The 15,132-nt window shown below is 35.9% G+C and overlaps 1 protein-coding gene across 3 annotated transcripts in view; it reads right to left on the reverse strand.

Moving 5' to 3' along the window:
• Positions 1-5,948: 5,948 nt before the first annotated feature.
• Positions 5,949-15,132, reverse strand: part of ANO3 (anoctamin 3) — a 153,656-nt gene continuing 144,472 nt past the window's right edge. For all 3 annotated transcript variants that reach the window (XM_086891994.1, XM_086891995.1, XM_086891996.1), the window contains 8 exons: positions 14,492-14,549; positions 13,015-13,112; positions 11,394-11,539; positions 11,133-11,285; positions 10,288-10,435; positions 8,953-9,033; positions 8,014-8,119; positions 5,949-7,262 (listed from right to left, as the gene is read on the reverse strand). In XM_086891994.1, the coding sequence (XP_086748120.1) occupies positions 7,080-7,262; positions 8,014-8,119; positions 8,953-9,033; positions 10,288-10,435; positions 11,133-11,285; positions 11,394-11,539; positions 13,015-13,112; positions 14,492-14,549 (973 nt within the window). In that variant the 3' untranslated portion in view covers positions 5,949-7,079. The remainder of the gene's footprint in view (positions 7,263-8,013; positions 8,120-8,952; positions 9,034-10,287; positions 10,436-11,132; positions 11,286-11,393; positions 11,540-13,014; positions 13,113-14,491; positions 14,550-15,132) is intronic.

Consider the following 15,132-nt stretch of genomic DNA (forward strand, 5'->3'; position numbering starts at 1 on the left):
AATAGCATCCCAAAGACAAATTTATGCCAAAAGTGTCTTACAATAGTTAATCAGATTTACAACTTTTTCCTCAGTGACTTATTTTACTTCTGGGGTACATAGCTGCTTGTAAAAGCAATCTTAAAACACAAAAGAAACTGAAAGCTAACATGCTGGAGGAACTTACAGCTTTTGCACAGAAAAGTAGATTTCTCCAAAACGCTCTCTGATACTGTAAACTTGTTTTAAATATTACTTACAAAGTGTAGATTCATGAGTAGAAAAAATAGCTGAAATTTTATTCTTACTCCTTACTTAGAAATCAAGCTGTATTTAAACATTACATAAATTTCAAATATATACACATTTTAAGAAATCTCTTATGATCAGGATATTGCAAGTTAGCCAGGACTATCAGAGTAAAAAAATGACTGAACCATCTTATTCAGCTAGATTTTACATGAGATTATTTCAAAGAACCAAAATTTCAGTGATACTACTCTAGGTAAAAATTAGAGCCAACAGTTTGGAAGATTTTTCAATACAAAACTCCAAGTCATTTAAATAGAACATGAAAATAAAATGTGATCTGATTTTTTTTTTCGTTATTAACAGAAAAATCATCGTGTTCTCAGTGGTTAAAATCTCACTAGCTTTAGACTCCATTTGGTTTAATCCTAATTTTTTACCCTGTTGCATCCTAACAAGTAGCTCATGTCAGTAAGAATGCAAACTACAGAGAACAACGAGCAATACAGAGGTTGAATCGAGAAGATAGAATGAGCCAACAGAACTAACACAAGGTCATCTCAGGTGCAGTGAAGAGGGATTTCACCATCAACATTTTGAGACTAAATCCCAGCCCTGGATTTAAAAAGCTCCTGTGTACCATGGCATAGTGATTTCCCTACTGTTCCACTAGAACTTTGTGCTGTTGTGGTAACACTGTGCTGTCACGGTTACGCCAAGGTTATTAGAAATCCAAATTTCTAGTAAATGTGCTTGCAATGGCAATATCAGACAAAAATTGTCAAAACCAATCCATTCTAGAAATCTAAAAATTATACAACTGTGTGGGGTATTTAGGATGTATGTGCATGTGGAGGAAGGGACACAAGGAGAAAAAGCTGTGGTGCTTGGGGAGGTGGCTGGAAGGACAGAAATGGCACAGGTAGTGGTGCCCCACACTGTCTCACACTGAGTATGCAATCAGGGCACACTGATTTGTAAAAAGCACCAGACAGACTAATATTTGTGCACTTTCTGCTTTGGCATCTCAGCAAGGGACATCCAAAAACAACCTGTAAAAAAAATCTGCTGTTACCGAATTGGTAATAAAACACTGAGGATAAGTAAAGAATGAGCCAAAAGAGGAGAAAAAAAAGATCAGGAGGCCTGTCCCCATGCTTCATCCTCAAACCCTTATTTTTCAGAGCCTGCTGCAATTCTGGAGCAAAACTTTCTAGAGTGAACATGAGCCCTTTGCTGCCTTCTGCTCATTCTCACTCTCCATACGTTGGCTGCTGAATTTTACCTCAGAACAATGTGGGTTTTGTGAGCATGAGGTTGAGCAAGAAAAGATTTAGGGAATTTTTTAAGTTACTAGATTTTCCACTACAGGCATATAGGTTAGAATTCACTTAAACACTTTCAAAAAGTGTCACTGTATGCATTTGAGCCAGACAAAGCATGCACTGGAACAAAATAACAGGTCTGCCTAGAAATGAACTTCTGTTTGAATTCTAGAATCAATCTTAACATCAAATCATTATTATGAAATGCTGCCCTTACATTTGTTTCAAACTTTGTCCCCAAATAAGCAACATCAGCACTTAATGAGGATTCAAAAAAATAAAATGCTTCTGGAAGTACTACTGCATTGTAAGTGATTACTGATACCACTGTTTTTATCTCTGTCCATTTTCTTAATAAAAATAGAAACTAAATAGAAAATGTGATAAAAAAAAATTCCACTAACTTTATCACATTCATAAGTAGCTGTTTGTATAAAATTAATTTTACTGATAAGGCTATTGCCCAGTATATATAAAAAATCTAGTTTTAGTAAGTTTTAATGAAAATTAGTGACTTTTACAGGCTAACTATGCTAATTTGCCTCCAAACAAACTGTGACATAATGCAAAAGTTTGCTAAGTCCCATGTAGGACTTGGCAGGTAACTCCAGTGGATTCCCTGGCTCCAGAAATTCCCTCTGGCAACACTCCCAGCTGGAGTGTGCAGTGGAGGAAGCCAAAGCAAGGAAAGAGCAGATGTGCATTACTCATACGATTAAACTGATCATCTTAATGGCACATTAAGAATAAAACATCACCCAGACTGTTGCCTTTCCCCATATTAATACTCTCCCTGAAGCTGTATTTCCCAAGGTATTTTTCCTTCTGTAGAACTTTTTATGAAGGAAAGTTCTGGAAATTAAGGTATTTATCTACTAACTTATTTTTACTAGTCTGTCTAGACATTTTCCATTTGAGCTTTCCACAGGACACAATTGAGCCTAACTGTGCCTCAGAACACAATTTATGGCTAGTTGTTGGAAAAGCACAGCTACAGCTGATGTGTATTTCATACTAGTGAAGATATGTACTTCCAAAGAAACATCTAACAAAAACAAAAGCTCACTTATCATCCATCATCACTATTGAAATTTTAGCCCTGACACTATTTTCTCTATAAATCCTTTCATGAAAAAGGTTAGGAAAGAGATGAATTGTTAATGTTGCAAAATATCTCCAAAATGATCAGGTCCAATCTTTGACCAAATATCACCATAACAAATAAATCACAACACTAAGTGCCATGTCCTGTCATTTCTTGAACACTTCCAAGGATGATGACTCCACCACCTCCCAGGGCAGCCTGTTCCAATGCTTTCAATGAAAAAATTCTTCCCCATGTCCAACCTGAACCTTGCTGTGTGCAGCCTGAGGTTGTGTTCCCTTGTCACTGTTTTCCTGCTAGAAGAGGCTGATTCCCCCCTTGCTACAATCTCTTTTCAGGTGGCTGTGGAGAGTGATGACTCCTCTGAACATCCTCATCTAAACTAAACCACAGCTTCTTCAGCCACTCCTCCTATGAATTAATCTCTCTAGATCCCTCAACAGCTTCACTGTCCTTCTCTGGACAAGCTCCAGCACCTCAGTGTCTGCCTGGAACTGAGGAGCCCAGAATGGGACACAGTCTCAACACGTGGCCTCATCAGTGCTAGGACAATCACTTCCCTGGTCCTGCTGGCCACACTGTTTGTGACACAGGACAGGATGCTGTGAGCTCTTCTGTCCACCTGGGCAGATGCTGGCTCATGTTCAGCTGCTCTTGACCAGCACCCCTAGGTCCTTTCCACTCTGCCCCCAGCCTGTGGCTTTGCAGTGGATTGTTGTGATCCAGGGACAAGACTTGGTACTTGGCCCATTGATCCAGCCTGTTCATATTTCTCTGCAGAGCTTTCCTGCCCTCCAACAGATCCAACAATGCCACACAACTTAGCTTAGCATGTTCTGCAAACTCACTGAGGATGCCCTCGATCCCCTTGCTCAGATCACTGATAAAGACATTAAACAGAAGTGGCCTCAATCCTGAGCCTTGGGGCACCACGCTCCTGACCTGGAGAAACAGCCCTCACTGCCACCCTCTGGGCATGGCCATCCAGCTTTAATTAGCTTTAATCCAGCTAAGAGCACACCTGCAGCCACCCTCTCCAGGAGAATGCCATGGGTGACAGCTTCAGAGGCGTCACTGAACTCATCATGAGGTTGGCCTTGTTTCCAAATCTCTGCTGAAGGGCGCTCAATCAGCGTGCTGTGGGACCTGAGCTCAATGCTCAGGCAAGCCTTAGCACTCAGCTGTGAGCACTCTTAATGCCTCCCTCTTTGTAGAGACAAACTTCAGGGAACCTCTCATTAGGATGGCCAATAAAACAGAATTCTTATTTTCCTTCTTTTATTCACCAAAATTCAGATCTCACACAGTAGGCACAAATTTAGAATAAAATGTCATAAGAAATTAGGTGTATAGCACATATCTGGACTTTGTGCCATCTCTGAAATGGAAATTTCTTTTGTCTGAATCAAGATGCAGAATTTTTTTAAGAATAATTAACACATTTTGAACAAATACTTTATATATAAAAAAATCCAGTTGCTCATGCAGTCTCTGTAAGGGCGCATGCATAGAGCAAAGTTTTCATAGATTAGATCTGCAATGATCCAAAGCATTTTTGCACAAATTGAGGTTCTAAAGCTTTGTCAAATTCCACAAATGCAGCCTGCATGCACAGTCTAGTCATACGAGTCATTTTTTTGAAAAGACAATATTTAGAATATGAAAAGATCATTCACCATTCAAAAAATACATTATTCCTGAGGACAGTGTGTGCATTATTCTTTAGGAAAATAATGTGCAGTCCATGAAAACAGCATAAGCAAAGTCGAGCAAAAAGGTTTCTCAGCTTAAGCAAATGGCAAGACAGTGGCAAGACCTTTACACATTGTTGATGTCCTCCAAAAGTAAAGGACACACAGAGTGTTTTTCCAAATTTCTTGTGCTTTTCCAGTGCATAAAATGCACCATTTCAGATCTACACACTTGCCTCTCATATACTCCTATATTCCAGTGTTGAAAAAAAATCATAATATATAAATATATGTAAATCTCAAATCAGAAAAAAAAAATTCAATGTGGTTTTTCAAGTCCAATTGGAACTTGCCTAGGTATGTACTGACACATGCCAATGTCAATAGCAGAAACAAAAACGTATAAAATAATATTTTCAATTTTTGCCTGATTTTTACCCTGTATATGACTTCATAACTTTATAACTTGGGCCAGCCAAGGCATTTTGTTTTTAGAGAAAATATTAAAAAGAGCTCATCTGTGACCTTCTGAAGCATTGAAATATTATCACTAGGTGGCACAGAAACAAAAACTGTGACACAGGGTTAATTCTGTTAAACAGTGCTTGACAATCCACAGAAGGAGACAGAAAGACAATAAATTAAATAAAATGTTGTGATTCTACTCACTCTGAGGAGAGTGCAGTAATTTTTTTTTTCTGATATTGACTCTTGAGGAACTTAATGCACAACCCAGAATATGAAGGAACAAATGAAGGAACAGAACAGCCTTTCCAAAATATGGCAAGCTGAGTTCCATCAATCCTTTATCACAGAATGTATGGGTAATGTATCTGATTGGACCAGATCTTCAAATTTATTTCCTCCTTTCATGAAGTACTACAGAGTCCTGTAAGTGCCTTGTCTGGTAACAGAGCTGAAATTAACCCAGAAATCTCATTAATGTGGTGAAACAACTGAAGAAATTAAAAGTCTGATGTTAGCTCTCTGGATACAATCCAGATCCTATTTACCCACTTTGATGGGCTCTTGAAATTAATTTCAGTGAAACAAAATAAAATTATTGTGCTAATAAATGCAAATGAGTACTGGAATCACACTTTTTAATTCAACAGGGTAATGTAAATAAGTGAAAATTCTGGTCTTGCCATATCTGTCAGCAGTGATTTTGCTGTAGCTTTATCCCTAAAAATAATGTCAAAATTTGTAGATTTTGTGGTTACTGTGCTTTGCTGACTCTGTTTTTCAGATTTTTCTCATCCCATATAGAGAAGCATTATTTAAAATTGTACAAGAGAAACAGAACAACTGTAACTCTGTTTATCCATTCCCTTCCCTGCAAGGTATCCCTTCAAACTTGTTTAAACATTAAGTACTTCTCCTGTATTATGAAATGTTAGTGACAGACAATTTCATCACCAGAATGTAACTATTAAGCACAAGCAACACTGCAGTATGCTGTTTGCACATAAAAACTGAAATTTGATTCTTCAATGAACATCTACTTTTTTAGTGATTTTATCGAAAAAATCCCCCCCAAAGTGTAAGAAGGCATACTAATAATAATAATAATAATAATAATAATAATAATAAATCATCTAAGAGTAACCACAATGTGTGTATGCATTTATATACAATCTGTATACATATTTGCCTGTATCCAGCTCCAATGTTATGACATATTTAGGCCAATAAAAGTGTACATTACTGCAACATTTACTATTAGAATAAGAAGAACGTTGTTACACTTTGCTCTTCTCCTTCCCTGAACAAGCAAGCCACATGTTATACTGCATATCTCATATATATCTGCAGAAGCTTGCATACTATAAAGATATAATTGTATTTTGAAGAGAAAGTCATTTGCACTGCATGGGAGTATTTCAAGTTAGCATTCTGTGAAGTCATGGAATCACTGCCCAGACTGATCAAGAGGAACAGGAACACAGTTAGCATGGAAATGACAGCTCTTTCACCCTGGAAACGTGTGGAGATGGCCTTTCCACACACAAAAGTGGAAAGACAACTCAACAGCTGTGTAATTTTCAAACAGAAAATTACATTCTCCTAGAACTGCTGTTTTCTCTCGGAATTTGGACTTTTTGGTTTTCAACTAGATGGATAAATTAATGACACTGATGTGCAAATCTTAAACTGCATAGTATATATTTAGCAGCCACAGACCCCTTTTTTAGGGTAGGACCACATCCACAATCTCAACAAGAGACTAGGACAAACCTGACAAAACAGTAAGCCTGAAAGATCAAGTCATGGCCACAAAGGCAACAACTGCTCTGTTCTTTAGAGGCATTACAGATGGAGCTGAGCAATCAGAAGCTGTACAAGTAGTCAATATCACATAACTTGGTTTTAGCCATGCCCTTATTCTATATGTTCACAGGTAATTTGCTGTTTTCATCACACTGATAGTATCTTCATAAACAGCATGAAAATCCATTGCCTTTTTTTAAAACAGTGTCCAGATTTTTAATCTGTCTGCACATTTCTGAATGCCAATTGTCATTGGAGCTCACAATAGACCAGCTAGAGGTAAGGCTTTTTATTGTCATCATTGCAAACATCTATTTTCCAGTGCCCACTGAAGTATGCAACTGTACAGCCTAGCAAGAACATATATACACCACCACCAAATCTCACACAGATGCCAGACTGACTTCATTTTGTAACTTCACTCTCCAATTTCAAAGTGTTTTTGTTGTATGGTGGTGACTAAGGCCATTCGTGGTGATACTGTTTCCCATTCTTTTTCCTTTCTCTTTGCAAATGTTCCAGTTCAGCCTCATACATCATTTCCTGGACTAAGTATTTCTCTCTTCTCATTCTGTCACACAAGTCTTTGGGTATGTCTGGAATTAGGTAGGCAATGAAGGACTTTATTCCAAAAACAAGGTGCTGAAAAGAAAAACAAAAACAAATGCTTAATATATCAATAAGTATTCCTTTGTAGGTCTACACTTTAGAGCCTAAAAGTCTGTGGCAAAACTGGAACTGAGATTCAATTAGCGACTGAAAAGCTCCTTTGTTTTTTTTAAATAAAAACACTCATATGGGAGTAAATGAATGATCTAAAAGAAATGGACAAATGTTGAAGTTTTTCAAAAATTAAAGGGTAGAGTTAGTGACTTAAATGAAGATGTGACTACAGGATTTGCTAGTTTGCTCACCAAATTCAAATGCTACCTACAAGCAGTCTTTGTTCAGGGCTTATAATGGAAATAGGTAATCAGATTCCTGGGTAGCATGCAGTATGTTCTCCAAACTTAGTACATATTTTTCTACTTTTATATTTGTTTAGGATTATGTATCATTTTCCTGAAACAGATTCTCTATCTTGTAATAACTGTGCCTAGTATACACAAAACTTGCATTTCTTCTTTTTCAATAAAATAGGAAAGATTGGGCAGGGAACCAACATGATGTATGACTGTTAAGGAAATATGATTTTAGAGGAGCTCTACAGTAAGTGCATGCTCTGTCAATTCAGTTTGAAGCAGCTGATAGACAACAGTTTGGGGAAGACTTCTTTTTCCTCTCTCTTGACTGTAATGAACAAACAATTGATTAAAAAGACAATTTACTACTGTAAAGTATCAACTCAAGACTTCCAAGAAGTAGAAAGGACTTGTTCCCTCCCACAACTAACCTCAAATACTATTATGAAGGCCAGCCTTGCTGCCAGGACATGCCAAAACTGCAAAGTGAATTCATATGGAGTTGAACTCCACGGTGGGGCTCTGTAGTCTCTGTACCTGCAAAGCAAAGAGAAACCCAGTAAATTACCCTGCTCAAAATCCTAGACGTGGTCAAGTGGTCTCTAGCTCATCCCAGATCTGGCTAAAAGGAGAGAAATTGCAGTGAAAGCAGACTTCAAGAGGTATTAAACAGAAAGGGAGAGTAACTGTCCAGAATACAGGCTATTAAATAAATTTGTTTATTAAACAGTACTTTCTGCTTCCAAAATTCCAGAGCAAACAGTTCCTTTTACTGTTACAAAGCTGGAGTGTTAAGTGTGTTGATTCTAAATTGGTTCTTGTCTTTGCTCATAAGCATTTGATATTCTCCAGACAAAGTCTGCATAAATTAAATATGATTCTAATTTGAGTTCTAATTAACTCACTGCAAAACTGCAGAAGTCTGAAAACAGAAGTGCACTCATGTCATATTTCATTTTTATGCTGTATTTCTTGTATTCATCTTGTATAACTGTTTGCAATCTCAACCTGGGTTAGTGAGGTAAAAAAAATTTTGTGTATTTTAATTAATTGACTTCAGAATGCTTAACAAAATCGAAATGAGAATTTTTACCCTTCTTGACAGCTGGTAAAACTTTAAAATTAAATAACTCATAGAGACATGAAAGATACTTGCTTGCATGAGTCCTGCAAAAACTTCAAACCCAGATTTCCAATATGTTAGTAGTGTATCCTACCACACACTCTTTTCACCTGAGGCTTCCATGTGGAACAAACATGAACTCCAACGCTTTTACAGGCAAAAAAGAAATGCCAGCAATTTCAGCACTTTTAATTTACTGTCTGCATTAATATCCATGCCTGTATTACAGTAAGTGATTGAAACATACCTACAGTATCCTGAGTACCCCATCCCGAGTTCACTCAAATCAAATACTGATAAACTGCTGTTGACATATCCTTTTAAGCATCTGAAAGAAAAAGCCACATGGGCAGCACTTTCTTCATAAATTGGTTATATAATAAACATCCTGCATGTAAACATATTCTGCTATCAGATACTGTGAGCATAATACTTTATTTGCTTATCAGGACAAAAGCAATTCTAAAGTTTCATGCTGAGAATTAAAGTTTATTGGAAAACAAAGATTAACATCTGCTTCAGGTGTAGTGCTGTCTAAAAGTCTATTTGCAGCACTTCTTATGGTTCTGCTTCTTATCTACTGGGAGATATAAACCAAAAATAGCTGCTACAGTGTTTTTAGCTGTTTCCTAAAATGACTGAACTTGGAAAGATGGATAGAAATCCAGAGAGCGGAATAATTTAACATCTCTGCAGAATCAGCCACCAATAATGCAGCATAAAGAAAAAAAAAAAAAAATTTTGTGAGTTTTCACCAACAGTAAAATTATATATACCAAGCAGTTGTATTAAAGACAAAAAAATATTACTATAAATTACAGAAGTCATGTAAATATATTGATTTATGACTGTAGGAGTGAATTTTTGCTGTTGCTTGAAAACCACAGACATGTAAAACATCCTATCTTCTTTGAAACATGTCTTGTAACTTAACTAAAGCACATTTGAAAAATAAAGAAGATTTAAGAAGAGGTGCATGAGAAAACCTTTTATAATCTGTATCTTCAGGTTTGCTGTAATACCTCAAATCACTACTGGCAAAAGAAGAAACAGAATTACATAGTTCTCTCTTAAATGGGTAGTGTGCATTAAGCACTAATATTTTTCCAATACTGTCTCTTTTCATCCTATCCCACCTCATTATTTTTGTCCATAAATTCTCTTTTCCTGTGACAGCTCAGGAAGAGTAAATCTCTGTTTTTGGGAGCATATAAGTGTGTTTGAGAATGTACTGGGAGAAAACAGTATAGACCTAGTGCAGAAAAGAAGAAAAGCTTATCTAGAAAAGATCTAGAAACCACTGCAATGTACAAACTTTTTTGTTTGCATTCAGAAGGGAAGACATGTTTTTCCACATATAAATCTAGCTACCTTGCAAACTCTTTGGAATGGCTGACTTACTTGCATTTCACATCTGTGAAGGTTTGCAGAGATGTAAAATAAATGTATCTGATATATGTTATCATAGAAATACAGTGGTAAATTGTGCTTCCAGAAATGTATCTATGCTATTACAGAAATACAGCAGTAAATTGTGCTTCCATTGAAAAATACATGTATATATAAAGAATATCCTAATTACTTTTCTTGTCTGTACCCTTGATCTGTGCAGGGACCATATTTGTATGCATAGACAAAACGTGGAATGTAATCAGAAGTAATGGCAATAACAAAGGCATTGGTGATGACAGCCAAAACACCGATTCCTTCCAGAATTCCATACCAAATACCTAGAAACAAGAGAAATTTCAACAAAGCAGTCAGCTTTTTATAGTCACATTAAGGCATATAAAGTCATACTAGTGATAATAAAGTCATTATTAGTCATACAGCTTTCCTTTCTTATTGAGAATGAGTTATGAGACAGAAAAATTAGTCAAGATTAAGCCATGTCCCCACACTCCAGCCACCACCCACACCACCCAAATCAAATCTTACAGCAGGGCACAACCTGCTGAGAAGATACAGCTAACCAACAAAGGCATAACCATAGTTTTTTGTTATAAGGATACAATTAAAATCTCCAAATAGGAGCTTCTGGAAAGAGATTTCTTATTTAGCTCAATTTTAAATTAAAAGTTAACTCAGTCCTTTTATTTAATTTCTAAATTCAATTGATTTTACACCTAGAGTTTCACAAATCAGAAGCCTGAAATACTTTTTGCCTGTTTTCAATATTCAAACTATTATGATTCCTTATTGTAAATGGGAAACAAACTTGAGGAATCCCCTAAGCAAAGCAACTATCCTTTTGTAGCCTAAAACTAAAGTTGTCACTGAAATCTGATGGTCATGTTACCATCTTGACACATTAGATACTTCAGGGGTTAAGGTGTTTTCAAGAGGAAAATAAAAGATGAAAGAAATAAAAAAAGATAAAATACAAAGAGATGATTCCTGACAGCAACAGCCACCAGGTTCTCTCACCTATATCTGTTGCTCTTGCAGGCATAGGTCTTCGCCACTGAGTGACAAACTTGTATGCATCTAACCTGATTTCTATGATATTGTTCAGCAGTGCCAGGAGAGGTGCCAGTGGGAAGGCAGCAACAAAGATGGTGGTGAAGCCAAACTGTAAAACTAGACAGGCATTTCTATGGTTAGAAATTGTAAATTCCAAAAAATTCTCTTAACACGCAACATAGTTCTGTTTTCTGAAGAAAACCAACACCTCCCAAATTTGCTCACCCATCTCTAAATATTCATCCATTAAACCATGGAGATTCATAGGTTGCAGATTCCAATCTTTTTCCCACTGAGGTAGAGAAATTTTATTCTCCATTGATTGCCCTCTTCTCTTCATTTTGCGTCGTGACCACCAATTCTGTAATAAACTTTATTGGATAAAGAGAGTATTAATGAAAGCATCTGCTCAGATAATTAAAATATGTTCTGATACTCTTTTAAAATAAGTGGGCCTATTTTTAACAGCACCTGGATGATTACTTAGGTATTTTATGGAAAATTTTACAATATCATCTCAGATACAATGCAAAGAACTTAAAAAAGATCTCAAAATTCTGCATTATAATTTTCATTATATCTTTAATGAAGCATGTTTGGCATTGTACAAATAAGCTTTTTAGAATATGCAACTTGCTTGAACAGACTTTTTTTTTTTTTTTGGTAGGATTTATCTGGATGACTAAATAATTTTTTAAAAAAATAACCACCAAGAAAAAGAAATCACACATAGCAAGAGCACTCAAAAGTAAATGTTTTATCTTCAATCCTGTAAAAGGCAAACCAAGTTAGTAGAACTCAGTAAGAACGCCATACTAAAATACACTGAAGAGAAGAATACATATATTTTTGAATAAACCTAAAGATTTAGATAGCCTACAGAATATTCATTTTCTTAAAGCAGGAAAAAGCATTTAAAAAGGTGTTGCTCAATGCTAAAGGTGGAAATATTTAAGACTATTCTTCATAAAGCTGTGCAGAGATCTTTTCACAAAGTACCTATAAATATTAAGGAGATAGTAGGCTCATGAATTAAACTGTTATTTAAATTAAAGATATTATCCAGTACTGAGACATGAACCAACTAAAGGCTACTATTTATATCTAGATATTATGGAAAAGAGACTAAAGGTGGGAAATAACTTTCTTGTAAGTATTTTTAAAAGAAGGCTTCTCTTTTTTCTCAAGCTAATTTAGTGTTTGGCTCTTGATCTCTCTTGTTACTGAAAGACAAACTGTTGCCTATGTTGCAAACAATGGTTTTGTACAAACAAAACATTTCTTTCCATAACAGAATATAAACATATTCTAAAATAAATTTTAGACAAAGTTAACATCCTGCTTGGCTGAGAAGACAGGAAGCCTGGCAGTTCAAGTGGGCTTCTCAATTTCAAAAATCCTCATTCCACAATATACAGTACATGGTCCCTCATTTGCAGAACAATTGGAATTGCATGTTGTGAGCAAAATCCTTTCTAACATATTTGATAATTGGGACTTCAATTAGAAGTTACTTTTTCAAGGTAGAGACTTCAATGATCAATATTTTACTGGAAATACATTCTTCCCGTTCCAAGAGAAGACTTTTAGCTCATTAGGCATTTCAGAGGCTGAACATCTCTGTATTATGCAAAATGAAATTGTAATAAACAATTTGGATGTTTAACATATCCTGAGAAGCTTTATCTTAAAGCAGAAGTTAATGCTTTCCTTGGGAATAAAGTGACAATATGTGAGGTGCAATGAGTGAAAACATCCTCCTAACATACAACCATTTCTCCTTGACACTGAATCATGCTAACATGGATTTACTGTTTTTAAAATGAACTTTAACATCTGAACTTACGGATAGCCAAGTTCCATGAAGTTGTTCCACATTTGTTTTAAAACCATAATAACTCCCATTTGTAAGCACAGATCTATCAAGCAGCCACTAGGATGACACTGAAATGAAGTGAAAGAGATCAATAACTAAAATCAGAGAATTCCTTTATTTTCATTTGTTCAGAGTGGAAATAAAAAATATTAAGTATGTGTGGTGAAAAATACTAATCTCCATCTGCAGAAATATTAAAAGAAATGTTAATAAAATAAATATTAACAGACCTTTAGACATATTGTTAGATATTAGATCATATTGCCTAATATAAAGGTTTGTGTGCCAGATATATGATAAATGATATAGACCATTTCACTTAGGCCAGTAAGTAGTTACTCATTTCATAAAAATGGAGCAATATTTCATTTGCAATAATCTAAGTCTAAAGAGAGATTTACTAGCAAAATTTCTGGTACTGATAAGTTATATATATACATAAACTGCCATATTAAAATGTTAAGTAATTACAGAACCATTTTTTTCAATTAATGGACTACAAAGTTATGATATTTTACTCTGTGGCTACCAAGTTTCAGTAGAAGAAATCAGTTTTTCAGAGAAAAGAGAAAACTTCAGCATACTGGTGGGTTGCAATTCTAACATTCAAGTTAAATTCTGAAAATACTCTTTTTCTTCTTTTAGAATTCTAGATTAGTTTGGGCTGGAAAGGACCCCTTAAGATGACCTAGTCCTGCAATAAACACTGCCATTTTCAATTAGATGAGTGCCATCAAACCTGACTTTGAATGTTTTCAGGGATAAGACATCCATCACCTCTCTAGGTAACCTGTCCCAAAAAAAAACCACCCCAAAAACTCTTCCTAAACCTGCTCTAAATCTAGCCTCTCTAAGTTTAAAATAATTAACCCTTGCCCTGTCTCAATAGACCCTACTAAAAGTTTGCCCCCTTCTTTCTTATAAGCACCTCTAAGTACTGAAAGGCAGTAATAATATTTCCTTGGAACCTTCTCTTCTCCAAGCTGAGTATCTCCAACTCAGCCTGTCTTCACAGGAGAGATGCTCCAGACCTCTGACTCATTTTATGCCCCTCCTCTGGACCCATTCCAACACATCCATGTTTTTTTCTGTGCTGACAGAAATTTATAAAGTTGATTAAAAAGCTGATGACTTTATATTTATGTCCTCTATCCAAAAATTCCAGGTACCAGGTGATTCCAATCTTGTAAGACTCATAGTGCTTGTGAGGTAAGGGACTATTCCTGATGGTTTTTTACCTAAGACAGAGGCAGAAAGAACTTGTGTTCTTGGGCAGAGTCACTCAGAACACTGGAGAACACAGAAGGAAAAACCCATGTATCCTACCCTTTGCTATAAATAAGAATTTAGTATTTGCTGCACTTGGAATAAAATCTTTAAACTGGGATTCAGCCATTTCCCTTTTACTCATGGAAATATCACAGGAACACAAAACAGGATTGTTTACCTCTTCCAGCCTCCATCTGTTGAAAAGCTTGTTGTACTTTCCTGGGCGGCCTGCAAATCTGGAAAATAAGATTTCTGTTTCTCAGTGGACATTCCAGGAAAATCCCTGTATCAGTGGCTGTTTCAAAACATCCACTGAATTCAGGAAATATCAACAGAATAAATCACACAGGCTAAATCTGGTGTGAAGTTTCAGAATGCAAACAAAGACAAGTGATCCTAAACTTTTATTATGTCCTGAATAAAAATCTTAGCTTCAGAGATTTTAGATGTTAGATATTCAAAACCTAACCTGCTTCTAAGAAGATAAGCAAGCCATTACAATTAATAGGAATTAACTGCAGCACAGGGATCTGCTTGCCAAGGTGAAGTGTACACTGGATTTGTAAAACAATCTGGATGACCTCAATGAAAGTCATGAAAGAGAGAAAGAAACCCATGCCTGTCCTATCAGAAGACACAAACAAATGTTGATACTGTATGGCAAATAGACCACTGAATGCAACAAGCAGATTATCACCAACAATCTTTACTAGGCTTTTTTGTTTCTTTGCTTGTTAGGTTTTTTTCCAATCTTGTACTGCAATTATACTACAAAACTTTATAGAAGATACCATGAAATATTCTGCAGGTTATGCGGGA

This window comes from Cyanistes caeruleus, chromosome 6 (genome assembly GCF_971803275.1).
Source record: "Cyanistes caeruleus chromosome 6, bCyaCae1.hap1.1, whole genome shotgun sequence".
In the NCBI taxonomy this organism is placed as follows: domain Eukaryota; kingdom Metazoa; phylum Chordata; class Aves; order Passeriformes; family Paridae; genus Cyanistes; species Cyanistes caeruleus.